At 41.5% G+C, this 11,407-nt stretch overlaps 2 protein-coding genes and 1 non-coding gene across 6 annotated transcripts; 1 reads left to right on the top strand and 2 right to left on the bottom strand.

Moving 5' to 3' along the window:
* Positions 1–1,167: 1,167 nt before the first annotated feature.
* Positions 1,168–7,253, bottom strand: plbd1b (phospholipase B domain containing 1b; the record flags this gene model as incomplete). The annotated part of the gene is made up of 7 exons (XM_071544045.1): positions 7,187–7,253; positions 6,234–6,456; positions 5,641–5,724; positions 4,824–4,965; positions 4,586–4,732; positions 3,376–3,520; positions 1,168–1,368 (listed from the first exon to the last, which is right to left on the bottom strand). Coding segments are annotated over exons 1-7 (1,009 nt in total), but the record flags the coding sequence as incomplete, so codon positions are not given.
* A 236-nt stretch (positions 7,254–7,489) lies between these two features.
* On the bottom strand, positions 7,490–7,562 carry trnar-ccu (transfer RNA arginine (anticodon CCU)). The gene has a single exon. It is a non-coding gene; the product is annotated as a tRNA-Arg (tRNA).
* Positions 7,563–8,043: 481 nt separating this feature from the next.
* cby1 (chibby 1, beta catenin antagonist) lies at positions 8,044–10,826 on the top strand. 4 transcript variants are annotated; one of them, XM_071544048.1, is made up of 5 exons: positions 8,044–8,132; positions 8,416–8,517; positions 8,984–9,089; positions 9,238–9,350; positions 10,366–10,826. In XM_071544048.1, exons 1-5 carry the CDS (start codon positions 8,127–8,129, stop codon positions 10,444–10,446), a joined length of 408 nt encoding a protein of 135 aa, XP_071400149.1. In that variant the 5' UTR covers positions 8,044–8,126; the 3' UTR covers positions 10,447–10,826. The 4 variants fall into 4 exon arrangements, with proteins under 4 accessions (XP_071400149.1, XP_071400148.1, XP_071400151.1 ...); XM_071544047.1 differs by having other exon boundaries at positions 8,416–8,538; XM_071544050.1 differs by having other exon boundaries at positions 8,066–8,217.
* The last annotated feature ends 581 nt before the right edge of the window (positions 10,827–11,407 follow it).

Raw genomic sequence — 11,407 nt, 5'->3', positions numbered from 1 at the left:
TTTTTTAATTCTTTTTGTTAAGCACTTTGTAACTTTGTTAAGAAAAGTGCTATATAAATAAAGTATCATTATTTATTAAAGTGGGCTCACCAAAAAAGTAAATTACAACACTTTATCGCTAAATAACGCATTGAACATCACAGATTGATGATATCTAACAGTGTAAGAATTTTCCTTTATGGGAAATAGTATATGATGGTCCTAAAACCTCTATGCATTGATTAGTTGGATGTTGAATGGTTTAGGACAGAGCTAGAGATAGATCTATATGATATCACTGTTCATCTTTAAGAAACTCCTTAAAGCGTTAGTTTTAAGGAGGGGGAGGAGGAGGAGGACGAGGAAGAGGAAGAGGAGGAGAAAGGAGGAGGAGGAGAAAGAGGAGGAGGAGGAGGAGAAAGAGGAGGAGGGAGGGAAGGGGGAGGAGGAGGAGGAAGAAGAGGAGGAGGAGGAGGAGACAGGAGGGGGGGAGGAAGATGGTGATATTTCAGGATGAAGGTGTAAGAGGGAATGGGCAGCAGGAGGAGGGAAAAGTGAGTAGAGATTTGAGATGAGATCATTCCTTACCTAAATTCGCTTTAAAATTTAAATTCGGTCATTATCTACTCATCCTCATGCCAGTACAAAATCGAATGAGTGTCACCAGGAGTTCTCCAGGCTCGCTGCCGGAGAAGCCCGAACTTCGCAAGATCATGCAGCCATGGAAGTCGCGTACCGTCGCACACACAAACCTTTGTGTTTGGGAACACGGAAGCTCAATACAATGGAGGAAGACTCAATTTGCATTAAATAATTAATAAAATTCATTTTTTTTCCACTCACAGAGCGATCGCATGACGTCATAAGACTTGGACTATGCTGCGGCAGCATGGAGAACATTTGTGGACATTTCCCCTTCTTGAAGCCTAAAGGACTGGACTCCTTTTATTGCAGTTTGGAAGAAAGCCTCTCCGGCAGTGAGCCTGGTGAACACTCATCCCATTTTGTACTGGCATGAGGATGAGTAGCCAATGACCGAATAACATTTTTTGGGTGAACTATCCCTTTAATATTTTTTTTTACATGTACACTGTTTCCTGACGACTGGATTTTCTCCGGTCTCAGTCTCGACCCTCTTTGGACCTGGTGTTGGAACCGACTCGGACTCGACTCTGGACCTGATCTCACCTGAGTTGTATTTGGAGAAGACCTGGGCCCAGGCCTCTCCGCTGCGAGCCAGGCTGTTGGCCAGCCGGACTCTCTGCCAGGCCAGCAGGCTGTGAGGGCCGAGCCGCGAGAACAGAGAGGAGCTGAACACACTGTTGGTGGTCTGAGTCATCAGCAGGCCACTGCCCAGCAGGTAGAAGTCATCCAGAGACATCAGGAAGCCTGGAGGAGGAGGGGAGAGGCGGGGGGGGGGGGGGGGGGGGGGGGGAGGAGAAAGAGGGGGAGGGGGGAAGAGGAGGAAGAGAAAGAGGAGGAAGAGGGGGGTATTTCAGGAGGAAGGTATAAGAGGGAATGGGCAGAAGGAGCAGGGAAGTGAGTCGAGATTTGAGATGAGATATTCCTTATTTTACCTACAACTTTGCATAACTATTTAGATATTTAGTAGTATTAATAGTAGTAGTAGTAGTAGTAATAGTACTATTACTAATGCTACTACTGCTACTACTGAAGAAGAAGAAGAGGAAGAAGAAGAAGAAGAAGAAGAAGAAGAAGAAGAAGAAGAAGAATACTTGTACTACTACTACTACCATTGCTACTACTGTACTGCTATTACTGCTACTATTACTACTGCTAGTATTTCTCAGTGTATTGCTGCAGCTTTCCTTGTTCTTCTCATAACTGACCAGAGATCCTCGCTGCACATGGCTCCTGTCAGCCAGAGGTCAGACAGGACAGGAGGCAGCAGGCGGCTCCCCCTCCACACGCAGCAGTGTGTGTGTATTCTGCCTCTTCATTTTAATATAGCCAAGTGACACCCTTGGCCTGTCCGGCTCTATAAATAGCGCTCTAAAACCACTTGTGTTCTGATAGCGACGGGGGCCTGTAAGAGGATTTTTTTATGGCTCGAACCACTCGGCAAAATCTTTTCCCGCAAAAATATCTCCGCTTTCCTCCAACTTGACAGAGAGGGAATGCGGTATTGTTGCCGGGCCGTGATACATTTCATCACTGTTTGGGTGTGCGGAAACACTTCTTTTACCGGATGTTTACCAGTCACCGAATTACTTTCACTCGAGACTATTCACTGAAGATGCTTTTCAGGCAGGGATTATTTGGGTTAAATTAAATCCTGGATCTCAGTGTTTATGTTTCCCTAAGATGAAACAGAAACGGAGTGGATTAAGCACGTGTGTGTGTTCACCTCAGCTCAGTTCAAGGCTGAGAAACATGTGCTTTATGTTCACACACTCTGTGCTGATGTAAATTCAGTTCAAGCTGTATTTTAGCTGTTTTTCTTTCATCTATATACTGTAAATCCTCTTTTTACCGGCCCACCCAGCTCAGCCACCTAAGGATGCTTGGATGTGTTTTGTGCAGTGGTGGGTAGAGTACTGAAAATCTATACTGAAGTAAAAGTACAATTACTCTCATAAAAAATGACTCAAGTAAAAGTGAAAATTACCATTTGAGAAACCTACTCAAGTAAAAGTAAAAAAGTACCCGGTTAATAAATTACTCAAAGTACAAGTTACTTTCCATTTTAATATTTTTTAGGGTGTGCGGGCCAGTGCAAAATAATGAAAAAACAGCACTTGCTGATAAAACTTTCTTAGCCCTTTATAAAACAGAATATAAGTCTGTTTAACTCTAGTATTTACAGACATTATCAAAGTAACCAAACCTAATACAGCCCCAAAATGCAGTAGATACCGAATACAATACAATTAATTAAAACTCAGATTTTCTGTTCTGTAGTGTTACTCCCTGTACCAAGACCTCAGTCAATCAACTAGAGAATGAAAACTTCTCTCCATTCATATTTTTCATTTGGGGATACCCATTTGTTGGAAGCTGCCTCTTGTTCTGGGTTTTGCTCTGTCATCATCACATCGTGGTCAAAAGACAGGTGCTGCTTATTTTTCTTCCAGGCATACTGGCAACTTGGCCTCTGCAGTAGAGGAGCTCCTCGTGCACCCCCCCCCCCCCCTACACTCAACCCCCGCATTAAGAGCAGACTAGTTGTAACGAAGGTATAAATGGCAAATGTAGTGAAGTAAAAAGTAGATTACTGGCTCAAAAATATACTCGAGTAAAGAGCAGAAGTACAGTTTAACAAAAGGAACTAAAAGTACTCGTTCCTTAAAAAAAAGTACTTTTTTACTCATGTGTGTTACTACCCCTGGTTTTGTGTGTGTGTGTGTGTGTGTATGTGTGTGTGTGTGTGTGTACCTGGGTAGCTGCTGAACGACATCTTGCCCGTGGCGGTGTGTGTGTCAGACAGCCTGAAGTCCCAGTGTTTGTAGATACGCATGGTGGCGGCGAAGGTGTACCAGCTGGAATGGGCAAACAGCAGGTTCTCAAAGCCCGGGAGCACCTGAGAGATGAAGAGGAGAGAGAGGGTGGGTTTAGGTGTGTGTGTGTGTGTGTGTGTGTGTGTGTGTGTGTGTGTGTGTGTGTGTGTGTGTGTGGTGGAGCAGGGTATTTGATTCCCTCGTAGATCCAAACTGCTGGAAAAATCCACCCAAATTTAGATTAGACCTCATAAATTAGTGATGTCCAATGCATTCCAGGAGTTATTTTGTGACTAAACTGTTGTAATTTACTTTTTTTGGTTAACCCACTTTCCCTCAACCTGCCTCATCTTACTACTTCAGTTAGTGATTTCCTACATTTCCCAGAATGCCTTTCCACAACCCCCAGAGAACGGGCAGGAACTTGTTGCTTTCAATCAAAGGTGGGTGTAAAGTCATGTAGCTGCCAAACAAACGTATTTGTGAACATTGGGGTGTGTCTATCAGCCATGCCCCTAACTCAAGATGCAACCTGTCTCTCTGCTGCATTGCATTCTGGTCTCACTCCTGCTCCTGTGGGTTGGAGAAATTGGTCTCTCTTCCACTTCAACGATGGATTTCTCCCTGTATGATTGTTGAACGTCTCTCGGTGCAAAATGGCGGCTCTAGAAAGAAGCCCTCGCTCTTTGATTCTGAGGGACTGACACCAAAAACCTGACGTTTACCACTGATGTTTTAGATCCATGAAACATTTTCTGCTGTCAGACTCCATTGTAGCTGCTGGGAAAAAATAAAGTGTGAGTGTGTAATTAGGCTGTGCAGAATAGACAGGCTGTTATGTCTTGCTAAAATCTGCTTTTGTGTGTCTTGTGCTTTTCCTGTTCTATGGCTATGCTAATTAGTTAGATCTAGTTGCGGCTCATTCTCTGTACAGTCCTTTGAGACATGCATGTGATAAAGGACTATATAAATAAACAAACAGTTCTCCACTTGGTACAGAAGTGGTGGAGGTGGAGGCCCTGACACCCGTTTGACACAATTCAGAGGAGCAGAAAGCAGCACAAGGAGTGACAATAAAACCAATTACGCCTACAAAAAGGTTTCCCAAGCGCTCATTCACAACCCGGGCCAAATGAGCTCGGCCTAACCTTTATGAGCGCGGTGCAGTGGCCCATTCCCAGCGTCCTGAAAGCGGCGGGCCCCGTGGAGGAGTTGGAGCGCGGCGTCAGGGCCGGGACGAGGTCCAGCAGGTCCCCCACGCCATTCAGAACCTGGACCGCAAACACTGACAGGGGCTGGGGGGTAGGGGGGGTGGGGGTGGAGAGCTGAATGAAATGATACTGTGACAACTCTCTAACACACACACACACACACACACACACACACCTCTCTGTGTCTGCTCTTGGCCCAGTGTGCGGCTCCGGCCTGGAGTCCGTCCAGCTGAGCCAGGATCAGTCCCAGGTGTCGCCACAAGGGGTCGCTGTGTCTCTTCAGCCTCACCTGCTCCCGGGCCCAGTAGTCCTGTTTGCTGTGGATCAGACACACAGGTGAGCAGTTTTTTTTTTTTAGTTTTGACAAATCTGTATTTTCTCTCAGCAATAATAACAGGAATAATAAGATAAATAACATAAATACATAAATAAACCTTCCATCTTTCCCATATCTCATCTTCTCAGGTGAGCAGGATTTTAGATGCATCCAGCTCTCTTCACACAACTAAATTCAGCTTTACAACAATCCATTTGTATGTTTATTGATTATTATTTATTGATAAGGATCCCCATTAGCTGTGCAAAAGGGTGTCAGCTATTTCTCCTGGGGTCCCACTAAAACACAATATGCATCCAAAGCATAATGCAAAAAGTTTAAAACCAGAATACAATAAAATCAAAAATTAGGACCACTTTGTCATGAGCTACAGCATGTGTAAATGTCTTTTTGTGATTTATTATAGACTAGGGTTTGATCAATATGGGTTTATGAAGGCAGATATTTTGTGCCAATATTCAATATCTCTAAATTCAACTCTTTTCATATCAGAAGAAGACAACATGACTGGCTGACGTCTGATATAATAAAAGCCCAGTATCGGCCTGATATATCAGTCTAACCCTAATGAAAAACCATGAAGTTGTACAGACAAGGGTGAGTGAGTGAGAGAGGATAAGATGTCTCTTAAGGACAACATGGAATAAGTTTATACCTCAAAAACTTTTTCAAGGGATTCAGAACCTTCTCGTCCTTTATCAGCTGGGGGAACATGTTGGAGTAATGACTGAACATCTGTCTGGAGGAGAGAGAACAAGTCTGTTCAGAATTTTCCAATTTTCCAAACACTTACTTAAGATACAAACACAAAGATACAAACAGCAAGCAGTAAACATTTTTGATTAATCATTTAGGCTATAAAATGTAAAAAATAACGACCCAAAGTGATTCTTAAAATTGCTTAAAACCCTCCCAATGTATTCATTTTATAAAGATTTAATGATATGAAATGGAGGAAAGCAGCAATTGTTAGCATTTGTGAAGCTGCTACCAGCAAAGTTTTGCAAATATTTAGAATTGATTAATTTACTGTCAACTGACTAATCGATTAATCAAATAATTGTTTCAGCACTAGAGTCAATGATAAATGTGTTTTGTCCTCAGTCGTGTATTTTGTCCTGTTGGTGCTGTGTCCCTAGCCGGAACACACCAGCAACATGACTCAACCCTCCAAGTTTCACCAAAACCTCTTGTCCCTCCCAGGTCTCTGTCCACCATGTGACCTTTGACCCGGGCTGGACCGCTCACCCAGCAGTGAGGTAGCCCTCCAGGTAGCCAGCCAGGAAGTAGGTGGTCTCGTCTTCCTGCGTGTTTGCCCCGTACCCCGCCCGGACCTCCAGCACCCCCCATCCGGACAGGAGAAGGGTGTCGTTGAAGTAGCCGTAGGCCCCCCCCTCCCGGTCCATCACCCCCTCCTGCAGGATCACAGTCTTCTGGGCAGCGTCCCAGGACACTGTGGCCTCTTGGAGCGCTACCAGTGCAGGAGGATGGACCGGGTGACAGGGTTGAGGTTGGATAACACACATTATGTAAGGTGACATCATGACACCAATAGAGGAGGTTGGAAGAAGAAATGCAGTTTCTTTTATTTTAATTGTTTGATTAGTCAGAAAAAATAATGTATATGATGATATTAGGCATTATAGTCTACAACATGCAGGTGATATCAGTATAGCTGCTTAGGCATTCAGTTTTAATACAATTTACTATTTGAGTCAGAATCAGATTTATCGGCCATGTAAGTTTGCACATACAAGAAATTCGACTTGGAAAATTATTAAAAATCAATTTAAAAATAAAAATTAAAAAATATAAATTGTGGAATAGGTATCTTTTTGAGTAGTAGTTCCAGTAGTATGCAACGAAAGTGATATATGATTAGTTTAAGTAGTATATAAAAAATAAAAATTGAAATTGAATGAATAGAAATTTGAATAGTACTTGTGTGAGAGCTTTTTTGAATGAAATATCGGTTTTAAAATGATCAATAAAGCTGGATGTGCCACAGCGGCCTGTCAATCAAAGCTTGTGCTGCGTAATTGCAGTAGGCGTAGGATGCTATTCCCGTCGATGCCCATATTTAAATACATTTCCTATTTCATCAGTGGGTTTAATTCCATTCTAACGTACGTAGATGCAACATATTTATTCAGTTTATACACCAATACTGACAGGCTGAAGGCAGAGGAGCAGATACTCACGGTAAGTTTGCACGGATGCAGCCAAAGCGCTCAGCATGACGCACAGCCTGATGCTCCGCTTCTCCATGTTAGTTACACATTTCTTACACATTTCTACGTTTCATGAATTTCAATTAATAACTTTTACCGAGAGCGACAATGATGGCAAACGATTTCCATTTGGCTGGTCCAGCACTGATGATCTGTTGTTCTGCGATGGATAGTTTGTTTCGCTGTTAAATGACGTGCGTTTTTCCACACAAAGAACAAAAATATTTTCCCCAATGTTGCTGTGATATTAATAATCAAAAAGTCAAAAGCTTTCACCCCAGATGGGACTCGAACCCACAATCCCTGGCTTAGGAGGCCAGTGCCTTATCCATTAGGCCACTGGGGCTGCTGCGATACGGGGCGGAGCCAAGTCGTTTTAATAACAAAACATAGAGGCAGTGAAAACCTAAATACGAGTTCATGTTGTAATCTCAACTATCCGCGTCTGGTTTGGAGATACATAATATTACTAATATCACTTTAATAATGTGTCTAACGAGGTCTAACATGTAAAAACAAAGCACTGATGGCGGTGTATTCTGTAAACAAAACAGCAACGGACATGTAACGCGATCACCATGGTGATGTGTCGACGTCTCATGGATGGTCCCACTGTTTCTCCTCAGTAGGGGGATTTATTTTAAAGTAGGGCAGGTTTCAGTGCTAAACTTCACATACGTCACTCTAAATAGAGCACCTACGTGCTGACTTCATATTTTGTTTTCATATAAACGCTAATCATCGAAGTTCCCCTCTCAACTCATTTATCTGAAGCCGTGCCATATTCTGGAAGCTGCCTGTTTTAGAAGAATGGGAATTTCGCACTTGCGCAGTAACAAGCATGGTATTCCTTGTAAAGAAAAGAGAAACCGCACAGCCACCACAGTAATAGTTTTAGCAAATAGTCTGTATGGAGGTAAATATATAGCGTTATATATTTCAGTGACACAGCAACTACTAACCCACCAGTGAGACAGTCGTCAATTTCAATTAAATGTCAGGTATGGTTAGTACTTACAGCTAGCTAGAGTTAGCTAACTAGCATTAGCTTGCTAATAACCAGCCTTGCAGTCAACGTTAACGTGAGCAAACGTTAAACAAGTTTACTAACCTAGTTACAAACTGCCTTTTTCACGAATTAGCCAACTGAGTCAACCTAGCTAACTAACGCTACCGTTGACGTGCCCTCTCTTATTCAGGAATTTAAAAGATCACTGAAGATGCCGCTGTTTGTTGGAAACACGTTCAGTCCGAAGAAGACCCCTCCTCGCAAGTCTGCGTCTCTGTCCAACCTTCACACGGTGAGTGGAGGGGGCCTGCAGGTCTGTAACACTATCCATCAAGGTCTGTGCTAGTTACAGCAATATTTATTATGGAAGAATGGATGTTTAAAACTTCTTGCACCACCCTGTCCCTGATGTTTAATGGTGAGAGGGTGGATCAAAGACTTCCTAGACCTGATTTACTAATTTACAAATTACAAAATATTAGGGACCCTCACTCTGTTCATGAAGTCCACTGATGAAGTCAATCCAGGTAAAAGCCATGATCCCATATTGGTTTCCCTTATTAAATCTATACCAATCACAAAGGAGGAGATGTAGATAAAGAGAACCAGACGAGTTACTTTGAGACAACTGAGATGTGGATTGTGCAAAAGGGGCTGCAACTCAATATGAGGAAGACGTCCCTAATACTGTAAGTTCTGCGTATATTGTATGTAGATTGATATATTTTTACCTTCTCGTCTTTTCTTCATGGCTTTAGTTGGATCGTTCGACAAGGGAAGTCGAGCTGGGCCTGGAGTATGGAGCTCCGGTGATGAACATTGGAGGCCAGAGCTTGAAGTTTGAAGAGGGACAGTGGATAGCAGGTAAAGACTTTCACAAGCCTGAATACAGACCAACGCAACGGCTCCTTCCACAGTGTAAATGCACAGCACTTCACCAGTTTCCTGCTCTGGAATGACCAACAACAGCTCACAGCTTTCTGTCTGTTTCTCCCTCTGCTTGTTGCACCAGACTCCGGTGGGAGCGTGTCTGGAAAGGAAGTACAGCGGCTGAAGAAGAGAAACATGCAGCTGGAGGAGGAGAACAACCTTCTCAAACTGAAAATTGAAATTCTGTTGGACATGGTGAGACCTTAGCAGCTTTTATATATATTTATGGGATGTATTTCAGCAAACGTAAAGCTACAATATGCAGCTTTTTGCCTTGAGGCAGAGAAGTGTATTGTTAGTCCTGTCACTTGTCACTCATCTGGATGAGCTGTCCGTTTGAAACAGCGTCTAGCCTGAAGCTGAGGAATATGGCAGCCAATCTGCAATAAAAAAAAAAAAGCAATGCTAATATTCACCATGTTTTTGAATGCCATCATTCATACATAGAATGCAACACAAAGTGCTTTACATAAAATAAATGTATTAAAACAATTTTCAAACAAAATCAAAAATACACATAAAAGACAGAATTTGTCCAGTAAAGTGACATAAAAAAAAGATAAAAATAGGTAAGTATGGATACTATTTAGTTAAATAGAATGCAATTAGACCAGTGTTTTGGTTTGCTGTTACATCAGGCTGATATTGGCCTTTTATTAAAAATTGAATATCAGCCGGTCATATTGTTCACCTCTGATATGATGGCGGTTCCTCTGAACACAGCTCCATTTAAACAGCCTATAAAACCTGCAATGAAATGTTATTCTTTACACATTTTCTGTATTCTTTTAATTCATAATTAACTAATGTATCCCAGAGTTTCATCTACCATTTAATAGGTGTGGTTGGTCTCTCTGCCTTTAAAGAACTCCTAACCAACCTAAACTATTTTAATCAGTCTGGGTTTTAATTTTTAGAGAGTTTTAGCATCACCTGATGGTCTGAATGCTGTTTCAGAGACTTTTCCACTCTGCAAAGGTTAAAAATCTGGTGGGAACATTGAATTGTTGGCACGGAAATGGTCAAATTCAAAGATAATGATTATTGTCAGAAAATATCCTCTATCTTTGATTTTAATATATTCGTATTGCTATCGGCCTTCAAAAACCCGTTGGTCAAACCTTAAAATGTAAATGTAAAATGTAATTCAGTGTCGTACCAAAGATACGAATAACTGATGTTCAATCTGTTTTTGTTTTTTTTTGTCCAGTTGACAGAGACGACAGCAGAGTCTCACCTGATGGAGAGAGAACTGGAGGAGATGAAGAATCACCATCGGAGGAAAAAATGACAGATCTGATCGGCTCTACATAGGAAAAGTTCTCTATATGGCATCTGTCTTTTATGCATTCACGAATAATTAAGAGTGTGAATGTTGATCCGAGACGAGTTTTACCTTTTTTGTTCATAAGTACAAAGAGTTAAGATGAAGAACTTGTATGTTCTCATAGATGTGGTTGGTTGTGAGTAGAATTACATTGAAAAAGGAGAGTAGAGCTGAATCAGATTGTTTTCTATGTACTGTTAAATTATATCTCCACATATCTGAAATAGCTGTACATACAGTGACGGTTTGTTCAATGTATGATTCATTTTCTACGCCTTTTACTTCTGTATGGCAACTTTAAGCAGACAATTACATTTCAAGATCGTTTTGTATTTATTTTCTACTTTAATTAAATGTTAAATCCATCTCAAGGAAGCAGCTGTTTTTCTTGTATATGTAACTCATTCACCATTTTTAGAATGTCGAGGAAACTTATTGGGTTATTAATTTTTGTGGAAGTGGAAAATCATATTACTTGCCTATAATCAATGAGGTTTTCTTATTGGCTGTTAGAGATGGGTATTTAAGAAAAGGATGCTATATGTATTTAAAGAAGTGTACAGATTTGTTCAGGTTTTTGCATGTAATGAGACACATATACACACGTCATTATGTAAGATGATGATCCACCATACTCAGACTTTGTTATTATAATGTTTAGCAGGGTAAATGATCCTATTAGCGGTATTTTCCCTGTTCAACACAGTAGTAGATAGTACAGTTAAGTTCCCCAAAAGTCTTAATTTCCCAATTCAGTGCTGTAACCACAGTTCAGGGTCTTTCAAAAAAGTGGGGAAATAAGTATTAAGGCAGATTATTGTGTTTTTAGCACAATGTTCTTGTTTTGGATCAACCAAATTGAGATTAATTGAACGTAGGAGCAGGGGGCAGGCCAACAAAGGTTCCCCTTTAAAATGGAAAACTT

Source organism: Centroberyx affinis, unplaced genomic scaffold (genome assembly GCF_046629955.1).
Source record: "Centroberyx affinis isolate AG114_WGS23_722 - 3 ecotype Tasmania unplaced genomic scaffold, CSIRO-AGI_Caff_v1 ptg004439l_1, whole genome shotgun sequence".
NCBI lineage: Eukaryota > Metazoa > Chordata > Actinopteri > Beryciformes > Berycidae > Centroberyx > Centroberyx affinis.
This window is presented reverse-complemented; position numbering and strand designations above follow the sequence as displayed.

What these genes read in the sequence shown, in the direction of transcription:
- cby1 (XM_071544047.1), top strand. An exon ending in TGAGTGGAGGGGGCCTGCAG is followed by an intron (nt 8,539 to 8,983) that starts GTCTGTAACACT and finishes TCATGGCTTTAG; the next exon opens with TTGGATCGTTCGACAAGGGA. An exon ending in AGAGGGACAGTGGATAGCAG is followed by an intron (nt 9,090 to 9,237) that starts GTAAAGACTTTC and finishes TTGTTGCACCAG; the next exon opens with ACTCCGGTGGGAGCGTGTCT.